We start from the raw sequence: 18,795 nt of genomic DNA, 5'->3' as shown, positions 1-18,795 counted from the left end.
AAATAATCTGCGCCACTATTTAACTTCCTATCACTTGCCTACACTTTATTCTCCAAATCTAACTTCCTAGCTTTCAATGCTAGCCCACACTAAGATCCCAAATATTACTTTTGTAAGCCAAGTAGGGCCTGAGGAACCCAGGGCTGCATTTGCCTTGTCTGTAAGTCAGAGGAAGCTGCTTTCTACTTTACAATGGACAGAAACGAGAAGAAACTCTAACATGGTTTTGGTAACGTTCCCTAAGCTCTGAAGACACATGGCAGCTAGAGACACCTTGGTGCACAGCTGCCTGCTGGAGGAGGAAATGGAACCCAAGTCAGAAGTGGGAGAGGCGGGCCGGGGGCCACCTTTCACTTGGCTGTCGGGCCTCTCCTCTTCCTCAGACTCCAGCAGCGTGGGCAAGAACAGAGAGTGCTGGGTGAGCATCGTGTGGACCAGCGGGAGCTGGGTGAGCTGGGCCTGCATGGGGCTTGCTGAGGAATACAGGAGCTGGATGGCCGCATGCAGGGTCTGCAGAAACGAGTGGTCCTGGTACCGAAACCTAGCAGCAGAACACAGAGCGAAAAGAGCTCATCAAAAGGGAAACAAAATAAAACAAGCAAAGCAAAATTCAGAAAACCACCTGTTTCTTAGCACTTTTATGTTAACAGCACTGGCAGACACAGCACAAGGCTGTTTTCCAGCCGACAGTGACACACTCGCCCTGCAGGTTCTACCACTGGCAGGGCCACTCTCGCTCTCACATGCGAACCCATTCACCTTCACTAGGGGCACCTCTCCAGAGGGTGAGGGTAGGCAACACAGTGCAGTCATCTTAACACGCAGATGCCAAGCAGATGCCTGCTTACCTAAGGCCCCAGGAGCCAGCAGAAGAGCAGAGCCTAAGCAGATCCTGCCCTCGGGGCTGCCAAGCCCACCCTGCCAGGACCGCTGCCCTCCTCAATGCTCTATGCAAACTTTCCATCCAAGGGCTTGGAAGTTGTGAAATCCCTTCAGAACCCACTAAAGGAAGGAGGGACTTCCCCTGTTCCAGAGGCAGGAGGTTGTCTCAGCCAGAAATGCCAATGATCACTTAATGTGCAGTAAGCATGCCAGACACAAAACCCACCTCTAAAGCCTAAAGAAATGTCACTTGTCCAGCAGGGTCAGCTGTAGTGGTCATTAACCTGACCCTCCTTTGCTTCTTTCTCCCCTTGTGTGTGACCTAATTTTCTGTTTCAAGTTCATAACCAGGAGAACGAAGCTTACAGGTATAGGAATGGGTGTTTGGCGCAGGAGGCAAGGCGACTTCTGTAACGCCCACACCCTGGCTCTGCTTCCGCTCCAGCTGCCTGCCAGTGCACACCATAGGAGACAGCAGGTGATGGCTTCAGTGCTGGGTCCTTCCCGTCCATGTGGAAGACCCGTACTCAGCTCCAAGATCCTATCTACAGCCCATTCTAGCTCCAGTTGTTGTTACGGGTGCTGACGAGTAAATCAATGGACAGAAACTCTCTTGGTGTCTCTACCTTTCAAGCAAAGTGCAATTTCTTTTTAATTATGAGGACAATAAAATGCTTTTCCACAACTCTGCAACTGCCTCAAAATGGATCAAGTGTCAGTGATGACATGAGGGAAGGGGGACTCACACATGCCCACATTCAAGGGCTCAACACCACCAAGAGCTGGAGGCATACCGATGCCTATGGTGCAGTGGCCTATTGGCTAAAGTCCTCACCTTGAATGTGCTGGGATCCCATATTCTAATCCAGCAGCCCTGCTTCCGATCCAGCTCCCTGCTTGTGGCCTGGGAAAGCAGCTGAGGATGGCCGAAGGCCTTGGGACCCTGCACCCGCGTGGGAGACCTGGAAGAGCTTCTGGCTCCTGGGCCGTGGCAGTCACTTGGGGAGTGAATCATTGGATGGACGATCTTCTACTCTGTCTTTCCTCCTCTCTCTATATATATCTGACTTTGCAATAAACATAAAAAAAAAAGATGTGTGACAGTCACTGCTGGACCACGCAGCAAGGAGGAATGTGGGGGAAATATGCCGCATCTCTGTCAATGGAGGGTTGACTCAAAGAATTCCTGGCAAAGGGTGGAATATTCCACCTGGAAGGCAGAATATTCTATGGTGGTCACAAGAATGACCTGGATGAACAAGCACTGGTCTAGGTAAAACAGAAGCATCTGAGAAAAAGGACACTCAAAGTGTGAGACACCACATGTAATGTTCAACACACACCAAGCAACACGATTGTTAGAACACACAGTGACACATCAAGGACAACTCTAACACCGATGCACTCAAGGGCACAGCTTCAGAAGACGAGGCTTGGGGTGCAGGGGTGAGTGACAATGAATTAGGACAAATATGAGGAGTCTTACAGGTTCCTCATAAATCCACATTTTTTTCCCTGGGCTTTTGGTTTAGTTCCCAAGCCCCAAAAGTCCGCAATGGCTGGGGCTGGGCTCCAAAGCCAGGAGCCAGGAGCTTCTTCCGGGTTTCCTACATGAAGTCTCTGAATTACAGAAACCACTCAAGTAACACCTTTGGAACACTCTGCCCCACATCAAGGTCTTAAGGTGTCATCAAATGACCGTCCCCCATCCCTGGGTGCTGATGTAGTTTGACAACGGCGTGGCCTCCTCCCTCCCCGACAGCAGACTTGGCAGGACAAAAACAAAAGAACTGAAACATTTGTCTCACTCATCTTCCTCTATACCTCGACTCTCCCCACCCTAATCTGAGGCATCCCTCAGCAATGTAAACAATATTAAAAATGGCAAAAAACCACAAAGACTAGTGGACGACATTTCATCCCTTTGGCGCCAAGAAAATAAAATCCACTTACTTGAGTCCTGTCTTTACAAATTTCTGCCAGTCACCAGGATCAACTTCATTAAGTGTATGCTGCGGATAAAATAAGCAAAAAATGGGTGTGGAATCATCTCAGGGAATTTTAAAAACCCTTAAGAAGAAAATCCAGCAACACCAACATTAGGAAGGCATCTGTATAGTAACACACCTTAGCACTCCTTTTTTCAAAGTAGTTATTTCTGCTAGTAGATTTTTGGGATATTTTCTAGGCAGACGGGCAACAGGAAGTTTCTGAGTGCCCTTGTTCCTTTCCCCATTGTGGTCCATTGTGAAAACCACTCCTGGCGTGAGAAGGTCTGTGTGACGGGAGCTACGCTGGCACTAGAGGGCCCGGCTAGTCACAGTGGGCACTCAGGCCACTGCCCGCAGCAGGCTGGCTGTGCCCGGGGGGCCACAGTGCCACCAATGCCTGAGGAAGGGCAGGCCAGCAGCAGTGTCTCCTCGCCTGAGTGCACCTCCCTCTCCTCGTGGTTTAAAAGATGGGTCTCGGGCCCAGCGGCATGGCCTAGCGGCTGAAGTCCTCGCCTTGAATGCCCCGGGATCCCATATGGGCGCTGGTTCTAATCCCGGCAGCTCCACTTCCCATCCAGCTCCCTGCCTGTGGCCTGGGAAAGCAGTCGAGGACGGCCCAAGGCTTAGGAACACTGCACCCATGTGGGAGACCCGGAAGAGGTTCCAGGTTCCCAGCTTCGGATCGGCAGCACCGGCCGTTGCAGCTCACTTGGGGAGTGAATCACTGGATGGAAGATCTTCCTCTCTGTCTTTCCTCTCTGTATATCTTTGTAATAAAAATAAATAAATCTTAAAAAAAAAAAAAAAGATGGGTTCTCACTGCCCCAGCAGCTCCTCTCAGGACTTCACTTAGAGATGACTGGGCATAGAGATGTGCCAGGCAGGAGCCCTAGGAGGCTTTCTGCTTCCTCCTCTGGGTTTTCTGCTTAGCCTCCATTTACAGTGAGTAGGTCCGCTGGCTTTACACTGACAAAACCCAGTAAGTCAAAACGCTCTGGAGATCAGAGGAGGGAAGTGGATGTCACACACTCACACACACACACACATCCCATCAACCAGGATTTTATACAAGTGGAACTCTTCCCATATTGTGTCCAAATACTCCTCACGCACAAATTCTGGCCAAATCAAATTCAGCATTATCCGTATTAAAATGCACAATTCATTGGAATCAAGTAGGCTTGTCCCAGGAACATCAAGGGTATCTTAATAATCAGAAATCAATGACTGTAGTTCATTTTGTCGATGGGCTAATCAAAACGCAAGATCTTCCAAAGTATCTTAGCAGATGTGCAAAAGCACATGGCAAAATCTAACGTCCACTCCTGTTGGCAGAAGGCATTCGGGGTGCTGCCCCAGCTGTGGGCATGGCCCTTCTCCTGTCCCATGCACCCATTCTCTCTTGTGGGAAGTGACTCTGGTGTCCACGCGTGTCACCTACCAGCAGCTCACTCAGCCTCCCCAGCATCTGCTGCTCCGCCTCCCGAGGCTTCTCCGTGGCCTGCTGGCCCCCGCTGAAAGCTGCGACCAGCCACCTGATGCAGCATTCCAGGAGGGTCTTTCTCCAGCCCCGCAGCTCCTCCGCTGACCCCTCCAAGGCTGCCGAGATGGCGTCTGCCACAACCCAGCTGCAGTGGGAGATAGCACAGCATGGCTGGGTGAGACGCAGCAGCACAAGGAGCACAGACACCCTGAGCCCAACTCCCCGTGGACCCCCAACAAGGGTTCTCCGGGGCCCTCAGGCCCACGTCTGACACTCCCCAGGATTTCTACAACCAAGGAGAGCCGTAACAGCACTCCAGGAAATGGTTCAAAGGCTAGGCTTGTCAAGTCCAGTGTGTCTCAGCCACAGCACTGCTGCCCATCAATGTAATGGGGCCTTTCTGCTGAGGGCAGCTGCCAATGGTTTCCCTGCAATCACCCGCCTCTGAGCCCCTCTGCTCTCTGCCTGCCACCCGCAGCTGAATGTGCCCAGAGGACCAGAAGGAAGACTTCTCAATGGAACAGCCCTCCCATCCACCGGCCAGCACAACAGCAATGCAGCCATGTCTCTCTCACTCCCACAGAGAACAGCAAAGTTTGGTGGGAGAGGCAGCCATCCAGCACCCAGAGTCTTCCTACCCCTTCTGAGTGCCTGGAGTCTGTAGCACGGCCGGCAGACTGCTCATGAGCACGTGTAGCTCCTTGGCTCTTGCGAACGGTACCAGCAGGGCCAGGACCTCCTGGTGCATGCCTGAGGCTGCGCAGTCGTCAGCATCGAGAAGCCTGTCCTGCAGCCGTCTCCACAGGGCCCTCCTCAGGACAGGAAGCGCAGTGGAGGACACTAGGGCAGAGACACAGGGAGAAGTCACCACAGGCAGGTGAGGTTGGTGGGCAGCCACACCAGCTCCCAGGGGTCGCATCTATCTATCCTGTGGCCCTGGCATGTCCACACTCATAGCTCGAGCTTGGCACCAAACCCATGGAAATTGGCCCTTGTTCCATATCAGCACACCCGAGGGTCAGCTGTGGGACTCAGCAGCTGCTGGGCACTCCCTCCCATCAGTGTCCAGGCCCACGGACACTCCTCATCCAGTGGGTCCCGGGTATAGCTTGGAGTGCAGGCTGTGCCAGGAGTGGGTGTACCAAAGCTCTGAGCACGCATGGGAGCAAGAAGGGCACCTGAGGACAGGTGTGCCATAGCAGACGGGAAGAAGAGCTATCCTGTGTGAAACACGTCACCGGGAGGAGGCATGCAAAATGCTGAGAGCTGTGAGGCAGAAACACTCACGCGAGCAACACAGCACCTAAGGAGAAGTGGGCAAGTTGCCCCCATTTGGGCTTCACACCTCCCTTCTCACTCAGCTTCTTATGAATGTGCACTCTAGGCGGCATCAGATAACGTCCAACTATTAAAGTACCTGCCAACTATGTGGGCGACCCATAGGGAATCTGCGTTTTCTGGTTTTGACTAGTTCCCCGGGCGACCCCCTCATTCACCCAGCCTCCATGACTCAGGTCCATCACCACGCAGGCCTCCCCGAAGCCTCTGACCCTCATCACCGCCCAGCCCCCCCCAAGCCTCTGACCCCCATCACCACCCAGCCTCCCCCAAGCCTCTGACCCCCATCACCACCCAGCCCTCCCCCAAGCCTGTGATCCCCCATCACCACACAGCCCCCCCCAAGCCTCTGACCCCCATCACCATCCAGCCCTCCCCGAAGCCTCTGACCCCCATCACCGCCCAGCCCCCCCAAGCTTCTGACCCCCATCACCACCCAGCCCTCCCCCAAGCCTCTGACCCCCATCACCACCCAGCCCTCCCCCAAGCCTCTGACCCCCATCACCGCCCAGCCCTCCCCCAAGCCTCTGACCCCCATCACTGTGCAGCACCCCAAGCCTCTGACCTCCATCACTGCCCAGCCCTCCTCCAAGCCTGTGACCCCCCATCACCGCCCAGCCCTCCCCCAAGCCTGTGACCCCCCATCACTGTGCAGCACCCCAAGCCTCTGACCTCCATCACCGCCCAGCCCTCCCCCAAGCCTCTGACCCCCATCACTGCCCAGCCCCACCAAAGCCTCTGACCCCCATCACCGCCCAGCCCCACCAAAGCCTGTGACTCCCATCACCGCCCAGCCCCACCAAAGCCTCTGACCCCCATCACCGCCCAGCCCCACCAAAGCCTCTGACCCCCATCACTGCCCAGCCCCACCAAAGCCTCTGACCCCCATCACCGCCCAGCCCCACCAAAGCCTGTGACCCCCATCACCGCCCAGCCCCACCAAAGCCTCTGACCCCCATCACCGCCCAGCCCCACCAAAGCCTCTGACCCCATCACTGCCCAGCCCCACCAAAGCCTCTGACCCCCATCACCGCCCAGCCCTCCCCCAAGCCTCTGACCCCCATCACCGCCCAGCCCTCCCCCAAGCCTCTGACCCCCATCACTGTGCAGCACCCCAAGCCTCTGACCCCCATCACCGCCCAGCCCCACCAAAGCCTCTATGGGGTAGCTCAGAATCTTGGGGGGCAAGGAGCTGTGACTATCTTTCTCCGCAATCAGAATGCACAGTTGTTAGGGTTATTAAAAGTGGACAACATTGCTACCTTAGCCCCTACAATTCAGAAGTTCTGGGGGGCCCAAGCCTCTTTCCCTGTACCTCCTGCTGGGCGTGTGAAGAGCCCTTGCTTGTGGCACTGCAGGTACTCATGGAAAAGGGGCAGGAAGTCATCCATGGCTTCTTGCGAGCCAAGTTCTGCACTGGCTTGCCTGCACCACAGCTCGAACCCCAGCAGATGGGTGCAGCTCTGTCTCAGGAGCAGCGCAGCGATGGCCAGGGCAGCTGGCGTCTGCCGGGTCAGGCAATAGTGCAGCAGCTCCGCCCCAGCCACTGGGGCCAGCTCGGGGTCTCTCTGCAGTGCGTGGAGGAACACTGTGTCCAGCTCATCCACAGCCAGCGTGGGGAGTAGCGCTGCCAGGCCCCTCAGGGACTCGGCGGAGCAGAGGAGCTCACCGCCCTGCAGCCGCTCCCGGGGGCTGTGGGTCAGTAGCTGTACCAGGGTCTTGCCCAGCATGCTCAGGTGCCTCTCCTTCCCAGCAGCCTTGGTGGGCCTCTGGGTCAGCAGGTGGGCTTCGGGCAGGCCCAGCAAGGCCAGTGTGACCTCACGGAGCTGGGCGCCTTCCATGTAGGGGTGCAGCTCTTGCAGGGCCTGCAGCTGAGGGAGGGTCTTGGGCGGGGGTGATGGAGCTGAGCGCTTTCTCTTGTCTTGCAGCTCTTTCAGCATGCTCTGAGTGATGGCCTCTGAGTACTTGGCAAGGAGGCCCAGCTGCCCCAGGCTCTGGAGGACTGGGGCACAGGCTGCCAGGAGCTGAAGGATCCCTGAGCTGAGGTGGGCTGCCAAGAGCTTCACGAGGATGGGGCTGAGGGTGTGCGGGGGCAGGGCCTGCCGCTCCAGGGCCAGAAACCAGCCCTCCAGCGTCGGGTGTCTGAGGACGGCCAGCAGCACTTCTTCCAGGGTCTGCAAGACAGTGACAAGGCACCATCTAGGGCAGTACTCAGGGCAGGGACTTCTGGGGGAGGGTGGGCCTTTGTTATTGAGAGAATGGGAAGCGGTCTTCTGTACCCAGCCTACCCTCACACCCCACCATGCCCCAATTTCTGTCTGGTCATAGCTACACCAACTCACGACTACACATGGCCTCTCCTGCACGGTCATGGGCACCTGGGAGTTGGGGAGCGCTCCTAGAGCATGAGCAGCTGCCTATTGCACTCAGCCTGCGTGGATTAACTGCATGCCACTTGGCTCTCATGACCACTCGGCAGAGGACAGGCCACACAGACATGAATGCAATGGACACCTGTCACCCACTGCCTTCTCCCTGGCAGCCTTGTTCCCCTGGGGAAATCTGGGGGAGGGCCTTGGGTGTCATCTCCCAGCAGGTGGGGAGGGGTGACCATGCATCCCAGCCCCAAACTGAAAGTGGTGGGCCTACTTCTACCTTCAGGAGGAGGCAGGGTCCAAATGTCCCAGCAGCTGAGATAAGAAGGCAGCTGGGCACCCCGGCTAGGACAGGAGAGAGCTCTGAGCCCACTGCCCCACCCAGCCTTGCCCAACTTCCACCTGAAGCAGGTTGGGAGGGACCCTGCTTTCTTATTCACCAGGCAAAAGGAGCCCTCACCCCTTCCAGCTAGCCAGTGGCACAGAAGCCCCTCATGTGCCACAGGTGCACAGCCCATGCCCAGCACCCGCACAAAGGCCTCCCAAAAAGTCAAGTTTAAGGCCAAACAAGAGGGCTGTGACGCGGCAGTGGGGAATGTTGTTGCTGCCTTTTAGCCGCAGCAACATCGCTCACGTGGCAGACTACGAGAGGAGCCATGAGGCCAGCCCCAGCGACACAGTACTGCCTGACCTGACACCAGCAGTGAGGGGCTGACTTTGCCGCTGGGAGCAGGCATTCCCTACGTGCACCTGCTTTCCGCCATCAGGACTCAGGGTGAAAACCCTGCAGGCCAGATTGCTTAGGATCATAGGTAGACATCGAGGCAGCTGTCTGCAGTGCCTGCAAATACCAGAGCCCCTCTCTGGGCAGGAGGCAAAGGGGCAGTTTGTAGTGGCTCTGCTGTGCTTTTCTGCATTTCCCTACCTTTCTACCACATACGCATGTGCGTCCGACCAGAAGTGGAGGGAGAGGCCGCATCTGTGACTTTTCGGGCAAAGGCTAACTGGGGACCCAGGGGCAGAGGGCAGCAGTACCTTGTCATTGGCCAATTCCAGCGAGGCCATGGACTCCATGTCCAAAAAGAGGTCGGTCTCGGCCTGAGCGGCCTCATACTTGAGCCGGTTCTGGGTGTTGAGCTGCTCACAGTGCAGCACTAGGCGCCTGAGGAGGTCCAGGCAGAGCAGGAGCAGGGCAGGCCCCGTGCTTCTGCCCAGCTGTGGGGATGAGAGATGTATGCAAGCCTCAGATGGGGCAGGGATGACGGCCACCGGAACAGCGACTGACAAGCACATGTCCCCAGAGTAGCAAAGGACATTTGGGGCAGGCACTTGGCCCTGGCGGCTACAACCCCTGCATTCTACCTGGCAGTGCCTGGCTGCAACGCTCAACCCTAGAGGGCTGCTTGCCCACCCCGCATAGAAACTGGACTGAGCTCTTGGCTTCCTGCCCCACCTGCAGCAGGCATCTGAGTTGGGACCCAGCAGATGGGAGCCCTGTTGGTCCTTCCGACTCCCAGATAAACAAACAAGGAAAAGGAGTGGACACTTGGGACAGAGGAAAGGACAACTCCTTCACATGCACGCCAGGCACCCAGGGTCATCCTCAGACCCGTCTCCCTAAGCCCCGATGAAAGCAATTTACTTTGACTTGACTCTTGCACACCAGCGTGTCTCTGGGTGGGGCCCCGACCCTGAGAAGACCACACTGCCTGAGAGGAGCGTGGGTGCCCTGGGCTGACCTGGCCGAAGTTGTCCACGGTGCTCCGCAGGTAGAGCAGCACGTGCTTGGCTGAGCGCGGGATCTGGTGCAGCAGGAGGTGTGGGAGGGCAGCCTGCAGCTGCACCTGCACGAGTTCGTCGTGCAGAGTCTGGCTCTCGTAGGCTGCCTGCAGCAGGGCGGGGAAGCTGGAGGCCACGGGGGCAGCATCGGGCACAGGGCCGACAGACACCTGCAGAGGCTGGAGGCAGAGGCACAAAGTGACATGCAGAACCAGAATGCTCCCCAGTAAAGGTGCACGAAGACTCAGAACATGGGGCCGGGTGGCCTTTCAGCGCTGCCACTCCAGTTCCCAGACCACGAGTCACACATGCCCAGCTCCTGCTCAGCCAGTCACACATCCCTAGCAAGCTCACTCATACCGCCCTTTAGCGAGCAGCCCCAGCCGGTCACACCCATCCCTTCGGGTGTGTCCACGATCAGTCCCACACATCTCTCAGCACACACTGCTGCTGGCAGAACCATCAGGCAGTTTCTCCATGCGCTGGAGAACAGAGCCTGCACCTGCAGAGGGAAGACTGTCATCATCGGGGTCGCCTAGAAGCGTCCCTGGGAATGTGGAAAATTGCAGGCTTACAGCGGCTCAGCCAAAAGTCCCCCGCCTTCCGAGGGTCTTCCCCCAGGAGCCGTGCTGGAGTCATCACGCTGGTGTCACCGTGCTGGGACAAATTGTTGGACCCTTCTGCCTCACATGGCTGTGGCTCACATCCCCCAACAGAATCCCTGAGAGGAGCGCAGGTACTGCCTGCGCCACCACATCCTACGTGCTTCTCACTCTCATCAATACCTCACTTCCTAGGCCTGACAACATGTGCCCTGAAACTCAGGGGTTTTCAGACTGTGCTCCTCTCAGACGCACCCCAGAGGCAGAGGCGGAGAAGGTGCAGACCTGGTGCCCTGGAGGCAGGGCACACGCTCACACCTGGGTCACCTGTAGGAAGCAGCAGTGAATTTGTCACAGCTTGAAACAGGGCAGGACACTTCATACCTACAACCTGGACCTGCATATGAAGGGTGCTGGCGGCAGCTGTGATGGGTGGCGACTCTGCAGCCAGGCTGCCCGCTTTAGTCCTGGCTCTGCCATCACTTGGAGCCTTGGCTTGCCAAAGGGCACAGTTAAGGGTTCAGACAGCTAGTATGGGACCTGGCACGGCCCAGCAAACACACAGAAATCCCGTCCGTATCACAGAGACTCCAAGCTATCTGCTTCTGAACGTGCAGCCAGCACTGGAAGCACTCACACATACATGCGCACATACCCCCACAAAGTGAAATCCACTGGAAGAAAACTGTTTTCTTTTACCTTCCCAGTGAGTTTTAGCACAATGGCGCCTGCCTGGGGCTTTGTGAGTAAGCCAAGTGCCACAGGACATTGCACTGGAACCACGACTGGTGGCTCTCACTATCATGGAAGCAGGAGCGCTCTCTTGGCTGCATTAAATCCCCTCCATGTGAGGGACATGAGCAGGGAGAGCAGCTTCCCGCAGCACTCAGATCGCCCTGGCTTACCCAGGCCTCCCGGGCTTGCTCGGGGATCCATAGGCTGTAGTATCCATGAAAGCGGGCAAGCTGAGGGCAGCATGGGGGGCCCTGGGGCTCACACTTGTCATACGCCTGGAGCAGGAGGCACAGGGCCAGTGGGTCCCGCTGTGAGTGCAGGAGGTCGGTGAGCACTGCAGTCAGGTACGCTACGATGTCTTCCCCTGCAACAGAGTGAGAGGCATGAACACAAGGCCTGCAGGGACCGCCCTCCAGAACCAGCACCTCCTCCTCCTCCCACAGCCACTTCCATACCCACACCGGGCATGTAGTACAACCAGCCAGAGGAAGGCACGGCTGCTATGGACTGATAGCCTTGGGCTTAGTGAACACAGCACATCAGACCTCAGGGCCTGACATCCTCCACTGGACAGTTTCTCCAGAGGCCAAAGGCACTCCCTAAGCGCTCGCCCAACTCTTTCCGATGCCTCAGCACACAGTGCTGCTGTCGGAAGGGGTGACCACATGCCTGCTTCAGTCCCTTGCAGGTCGTGATGGGCCCTGCTTGCTGCTCCACTGTCTCCTCCCCTTCGCCAGGGATCCTAAAGCCACACACGGAGGTGGTAGAGCTATAGCGGGTTCCTGGTCCCTGTCTGCTCCCAGCAGAGCACCCTAGCCTGCTCTGGACACTGACAAGGTCATGGAAAAGAATTTTTCTCTTCAAACTACTGACATGCTAGGGCTTACCTACCACCGCTCCCAAGTCTGAGCTCCCCTCCCTATACCGCCATGATCTGTGAGCACCTGCTGGGCCCAGCAAGTCCCTGCAAGGGACTCACCTTTAGCATCAAGAGCCGTGGAATGACAATACCAGGAGAAAATGCCTGTGTCACGGCTGCTGGCCATGCAGCCAGGGGTACGCCCCGCCCTCCCTCTGAGACCCACAGGCCTGGGGCCTTAGGCAGTCAGAGCATCGCGACTGCCCACAGGTACCTGCTTCCTTCTCCGTCCCAAGCAGCAGCTTGTTCCTGGCCTCCAGGGCTGCTGGGACCACCGCACTGAAGGGGAAGGTGAGCAGGACCATGTCTTCATTTAACAAGAACCCTATTTCTTCATCCAGGCCTTCGCTGCCCTCCACCAGGACGTCCACCATATCGAGAACATCTGAGAGAGACCAGCAGAGACCCGAGCTGACACAAACCCATCAGAAAGCCCCACTGCAGAGAGCCTCCAGGCTGGGAGGAGCAAGTGGACAGTCAGCAACAGACAAGCAAAGCAAAGCAAAGCAAAGCAAAAAACCAAGATCTCGACACGGCTCAGGGGAAAGAAGGATGCTGTCTGATCTTTAACACAGGGGGCACACTGTGCCCGTGGAGGCTTTAAGATCCGTCTCCGACAGAACGCAGTGTGCTTGGTGGGGCCGGTAAGAGCTACAACTTTCAAGTCATGTGAGAAGCCCAATAATGATTAAGTTGGACCTTCAGGCAGACAAGCCAAAGTAAAAGGGGCAAAATTGCACAGATGAGAGCCAGAGTGCCTGGTTCGAATCCCGCTTTGGCTGTATAGTTACTGTGTGAGCTGGAAAAAGCTACTGGATTACCCTCTTGCCTCGCTGCCTTATCCATTGACAAAATGAGCTCCCATGAACCACCGACCTCCCCTAGGGGTTTGAAACTTAGGGCAGCACCTGGCACACACAGACAAATACAACCCAGCAAGTTCGATTCTTATTTCCCAGTCCATGAACAAACAAGGCAAGTTTTACTTCCACAGCAGGCTGCTCCTTGACGCCGAAGAATGGGCCAAGGTGTACTGAGGCCCTGGTGTGACTCTCGCCCTCTGTCACCACAGGCCCACTGTGGCTTCACCAGCAGGGCCCAGCGCCACGCAGAGGGAGCCGCGCCTACCATCGATGTGGGACACAGGGATGCTGACATCATCGGCGTCTTGCTTTGCTAGGGTGGCCTGCAGCGTGCTGGCTTCCTGGACAAAGTCAGACGCTTTGTCCGTGTAGGAGTAGGGATTCGCCACCAAAGTCAACAACACCTGGGTGGGAGACAGCCAAGACAGGGACGCTCAGATGGTGTCACATGCAAAGCGCACTGTTGTGGCGTACGTCTGAGCAGAAGCAAACTCCCCCAAGGAAATGAAGCAGGGGGCGGCCCTGGGTTCCTGTGGTGCAGATCCCAAAGCCAAGCTGACTTGGAGATCTCAGCAAGAATCCAGGCAGAGGCCCGAAGCAGGGATACCACCTGGCACAGCCATCACCATGTTGGACAGGCTGCGGCTGAAGCCAGCCTGTAGTGATTCACCCCAAACTTGCCCCCTTCCACACGTGCGGATGCTGCTTACACGTTCCAGAAACTGAATCACAGCCTCTTTGCGCTCTTCTGCTGTGTTGTCTAAATGCTCCAGCCAGAGCTCCAGCTCCCGCCAAGTGTGCTCAAACACGCCAGTGTCCCGCAGGATCTGGTGGGAGAGTGACAGGTGCATGGGGAGAAGTCAGCCCAGAAGTCGCCTCGTGTTCAGTTTAGGCCGCTGCATCCCAGCACAGGGAGCATAAGGTGGGACAGGGCTGGCCTGCAGTCTTCCTCTAGGAAGGATGCTGTAACAGCAGCCACATCCCCGAGAGGGCAGGGAGAGAGACCATCGTGAGCTCCATCAGAGATGACATTAGAACCCCGACTCGCTGCTGTCCGGGCCTGCTCTTCACTCCCAAACAACAAAACGGGGAGAAATCTGAATTTTCAGCAAGACCCAGGCTGGTGGGCATGATAGGAACCTTCCTGGTTCCTCGACCCTAGCCCGGTAGGAAGCACTCCATGGGCAGTGCCCTCTGATGCTGTCACAGTGGCAGCTGCAGGTTCAGACCTAGTAAGACACTGCCCCCATATGCCGCAAAACACAAGCTGGGCTGAGGCGGGATTTGGAGTCACAAGGCAACTCAATGACATCCTACAGGGATGGCCTGATGGCAGACTCGAGGCCCATGTCCACAGGCCTAGGTCTCCACAGAAAGCCGAGCAGGCCAATTCCTCCCATTCACAGGGACTGGGCTGCGTGAGTCGGCCAAGGCGTGCCCTGCCCCGACACATGCCATCACCCTAACAGTTTTAGAAAGGTGGGGCCAGTGGCCCAAGGCCACCCAGGAAGTACAAGGACAAGTCTGTGGGAAGTGAGTATCATGGGAAAACTGTGAAGGGATTTTTGAAACTTTCTGCACCAGAATAAACTTATTTTCTGATCCATTCTCCAAGATCCTCTGAAAGTGCCTCTGTAACATTAGGATTTGAATCTGGGAGTTGGACTTGAAAGCCCATGTTGCCTTTCCACTTTTAACACGCTGGCTCCCGGAAATGTGGCAGAGTTCAAGACACAACAAACTGCCATAAGCCTTCTGTTTTAAGACTTAAAAATGGTCCTGGCAGGCCTGGCACAGTAGCCTAGTGGCTAAAGTCCTCGCCTTGCTTGGACCGGGATTCCATATGGGTGTCAGTTCATGTTCCGGCTGCTCCACTTCCCTTCCAGCCCTGCTTGTGGCCTTGGAAAAAGGTAACGGATCACCCTGGGTTCCTGCACTCACATGGGAGACCTGGAGGAGGCTCCTGGCTTCAGACAGACTCAGCTCCAGCCATTGTAGCCACTTGGGGAATGAACCAGCAGATGGAAGATCTTTTTCTCTGTCTTTCCCTCTCTCTGTAAATCTGAGCTTCCGATAAAATAAATTAAAAAGTTCTGGCACCTCCTGACTCTGAGAAGCGTTTTCTGGGCACCTGCTGCTCAGCAGACCCATGGGCAATGCTCTTGAGCTGACCACTGAGAGTAGGGACAGCGGAGAGAGGACTCACCTTCATGATGAGAAGTTGGGTGGACGACTTCAGCTGCAGGTGGCTACTGGTCACAAACATTTTCATCAGCAGGTAGAACACAGAGCGCTCTGCCACATGCTCTGCATCCGGGCCTTCCTAGAGGGCAAATGATGGTGGGAGGCTTTGAAGGCATGTAATTACATATGCAACCACACAACCTTAAAATCTCACCGGCCGCTGCTCACTAAGCCAATGGGTGCGCCTGTGCCCAGGCCGCCTCAGGCCCTTCCTCTCCTCTCGCTGCAGCCACAGCTCAGCCAGGTCCCATGACTACGTGCAAATAACCTGAGAGGTTCACAGACGCATTCAAAACTCCAAACATCAGCTATAGGAACAGTGCCAACAGCCAACACTGGCAAACCCCACCGTGTGACAGCACCAAGCGTGGGTCTTAACAGGTACTCACTGACTTCATCCTCCCAACAGCCCTGTGAGCTGGGCAGAGCTGCTGCCCTACTTCACATAGTTGGGAAGCATGGACCCAGCCCAGACCGTCATGGTGCACAGCCCCGTGCTGGGTGGTGGGGGACAACCCCAAGGCCGTGTGACTCCATTAGAGGCTGAACTGGCGGCACAGCACCAGGATGCTGCAGCTAAAGGCATCATCGCCCTGGCCAACATTTCTCCTCCGCAAAAGACTCCCAGGCTAGGACCATGCATCTTGGAAAGGCCTGAACCTAAACTCCATGGGGTCTGTGTGGCCCCTGGCACGATGCCAGGGTCAGCTGAGCCCGGAAGATCATACCGCCATTAGTTCCTCAGATAAGGGTACTTCGGAAAGTTCATGGGAGATTTCTAGTGCCTTGTGGACATGCCCTTGTAGCAGGTGGGACACATGGAATAAATGTCTTAGCACTAGCTCTGTTCAGAGGCAACGATTCAATTTGCAATTTAATCATTAAGACCAACTGGTCCAGTTCCGCTACAGAGAAAGTCAATCAACAATAGCCCCTTCTTGTGACTGGTCTGGGAGGCTGGGGGTTGTGACTTCAGCAGGGGGGAGGCCACGCAGGGCCGCCACTTGGGGAAAGCCACCTGAGCCCTCCATATCCCTCGCTGCTGTCTTTCTAGGAGGCACACACAGTAGCCTAATAGGGCATACACAAGCAGTGAACTGGAAACAATGACCCACAGCTCGGACCAGGGAAGACAAACAGTGCAGGGCCACAGCATTTCACACTCCACTGGAGATGCCTTGCATAAAAGTTCCGATGTGTGTTTTCATACTACCAATTCTACTGTACACAAAATCCAAGTCATTACAAAATAATCTGGAAGGTGGGGGAGGGGCACGGTGGCTCAACAGGCTAATTCTGCACCCTGCGGCACTGGCATTTCATTTATGATGTATCCCAGCTGTTCTACTTCCAATCCAACTCCCTGCTTATGGCCTGGGAAAGCAGCGGTGAAGGGTCCAAGGTCTCTCCTTCTCTCTAAAAGCATCTACCTTCCAAATAAAAACAAATAAATTCCTTTAAAATAATAAAAATAAAATCAAAAATAAACATAAATTTAAAAGGGGGGCTGGCACTGTGGTACAGTGGGTAAAGCTGCTAACTGTGGTGTTGGCATCCCACATGAATGCTGGTTCAAGTTCCAGCTGCTTGACTTCTGATCCAACTCCCTGCTATTGCAGCTGGGAAAGCAGCTGGAGATGTCCCAAGTGCTTGGGTCCCTGCAGCCATGTGGGAGACCTGGCCCAGCTCCAGGTGTTACAGCCATTTGGGAAGTGAGCCAGCACATGGTCTTTCTCTCCTTCTCTCTGTAACGGTGCTGTTCAAATAAAAATAAAATAAATCTTAAAAAACAAAACAAAAACAAAACAAAAAAACCCAAAAAGTATTAGTAACCTGAGCTACAAAGAAACACATCTCTCATTGAGCTTTAGTGTGCCGAGCCATCTCCCTATCTTTGCACAGAAGAGTTGGAGCATCTGAGGGCACAGTATTTGTGGTGTCTTGAGCGTCCCTTTATAGTTCAGTATTACATTCTTCAGCAGGGCCTGCAAGACTTCACTGAAGACAGAAAAAATTGCTGGTTGTGTTTAGGGATCTCCTCAGCACACCCAGCCCTCTGCGGGATCGCGCTGTTGCCAGCTCCTCCCTACGTTCTTCCAGGTTGAGGACAAAGAAGAGGAAGTGTGTGTTTATTTCCCCCAAAAAGTTTTTAAATAACTGAGAAAAAAAAAAACAGTGGAGGTAAATAAATGGAAACTCCCTACACCTGGCAAGAGTATCTTTGCACGACGGACTGCTCTGAAGTGCCTGTTTCCCCAGCAGCCCAGAGCCCGCGTCAGGGACTGCTCCGAAGTGCCTGTTTCCCCAGCAGCCCAGAGCCCGCGTCAGGGACTGCTCCGAAGCGCACCGTCTCTCAGGGACTGCTCGGCTCAACCAGGCGCCTCTAGATCAAGAGCGGCTCCTATCTTCCACCGCACCCCCACAGTCCTGCCCTATGGGGCAGCTGAGTTCCTAGCAGATGCCTGGGCTGGCCTGCTCCCTACCTGTGCCTTCAGCCACACAAACTTGTTGGCAGGCAGCTCGAGGGCCACCTTCAGCATGTGGTGCTGCAGAATGGGGGGCGCCTCCTCCCGAAGGCCCTGCTCGGAGATGATGCCTGTGGATGCCAGAGAAGAAACAGAGGGTTACCCAGAGGCATGGCTCAGCAACCACCTCCAGTACCAGAGGGATACACATGCATGGGATTCTATGGCCACCTTCACACAGCCTGGGCCCAGGCATGATGCACTTGAGACATTTTTCTCCACCCAGCACCATCCACTGGCCCAAGGCAGCCCTTCTCTGCCACAGTGCCCAGGCTGAACCGGTCCTGCCACTGGCATCACCACCACACTACACTGCCCCCAGTGTGGGCTTTTGCTAACGTCATCCCTCACATGGGGCACAGACCTTTCCACACAGAGGGCAACAGCCAGAGCCTGGGTCCCCAAGCTCTGGATTTCTCCCTTGCTTGGGAAGGAAGGACACAGCTATCAAACACTACGTGGCCACATGTGAGCAAATTTTATATCCCTTTAGCAAAGTGGGCTTTCCACCTTTGGGTGGTTAAAAGTTTAATGGCTGTTAAAAATTAAAAAAAAAAAATTCAATGGTGGGGCCCAGCACAATGCCTCAGTTGGTTGGTTAATCCCCCGCCCCCTTTGAGTGTCAATATTTTATATGGGCATGGTTCATGTTCTGGCTGCTCCACTTCCCATCCAGCTCCGTTTGTGTCCTGGGAAGACAGCAGAGGGTGGCCCAAAGCCTTGGGATCCTACACCCATGTGGGAGACCAAGAGGAAGCTCCTAGCTTTGGATCAGCTCAGCTATGGCTGTTGCAGCCATTTGGGGAACGAACTAGTGGGTGGAAGATCTTCGTCTCTCTCTCCTCTCTGTAAATCTGCCTTTCCAATAAAAATAAATAAATTTAAAAAATATATAAAAAATTGTATTGTAGCTTTTGGAAAGGGGTTATTGAACACGTATATCAATTCCAAGTCTGATTGGTCTGCAAGTCTTCACTAGAAAGGTGATTTTATTGGGCCAAGTGCACCCCTAGGCAGTGTGAACAGACAAGCGTGCTAGTTTGACAAGCTGCCCTTTGA

The 18,795-nt window shown here is 55.3% G+C and overlaps 1 protein-coding gene across 1 annotated transcript in view; it reads right to left on the bottom strand.

Annotated features, from left to right (window-relative positions):
* URB1 (URB1 ribosome biogenesis homolog) overlaps nucleotides 1-18,795 on the bottom strand; it is a 55,370-nt gene that overhangs the window by 12,919 nt on the left and 23,656 nt on the right. Inside the window, exons 14-26 of the mRNA XM_058661700.1 lie at nucleotides 17,695-17,807; nucleotides 15,174-15,290; nucleotides 13,678-13,794; nucleotides 13,233-13,371; nucleotides 12,319-12,489; nucleotides 11,356-11,549; nucleotides 9,809-10,027; nucleotides 9,105-9,284; nucleotides 7,010-7,868; nucleotides 4,995-5,196; nucleotides 4,315-4,501; nucleotides 2,836-2,894; nucleotides 348-541 (exon numbers count right to left, since the gene is read on the bottom strand). Coding sequence (XP_058517683.1) covers nucleotides 348-541; nucleotides 2,836-2,894; nucleotides 4,315-4,501; nucleotides 4,995-5,196; nucleotides 7,010-7,868; nucleotides 9,105-9,284; nucleotides 9,809-10,027; nucleotides 11,356-11,549; nucleotides 12,319-12,489; nucleotides 13,233-13,371; nucleotides 13,678-13,794; nucleotides 15,174-15,290; nucleotides 17,695-17,807 — 2,751 coding nt within the window. The remainder of the gene's footprint in view (nucleotides 1-347; nucleotides 542-2,835; nucleotides 2,895-4,314; nucleotides 4,502-4,994; nucleotides 5,197-7,009; nucleotides 7,869-9,104; nucleotides 9,285-9,808; nucleotides 10,028-11,355; nucleotides 11,550-12,318; nucleotides 12,490-13,232; nucleotides 13,372-13,677; nucleotides 13,795-15,173; nucleotides 15,291-17,694; nucleotides 17,808-18,795) is intronic.

This window comes from Ochotona princeps, chromosome 3, assembly GCF_030435755.1.
Source record: "Ochotona princeps isolate mOchPri1 chromosome 3, mOchPri1.hap1, whole genome shotgun sequence".
NCBI lineage: Eukaryota > Metazoa > Chordata > Mammalia > Lagomorpha > Ochotonidae > Ochotona > Ochotona princeps.
Note: the sequence above shows the minus strand (reverse complement) of the source record. Positions and strands in the feature narration are given on the sequence as shown.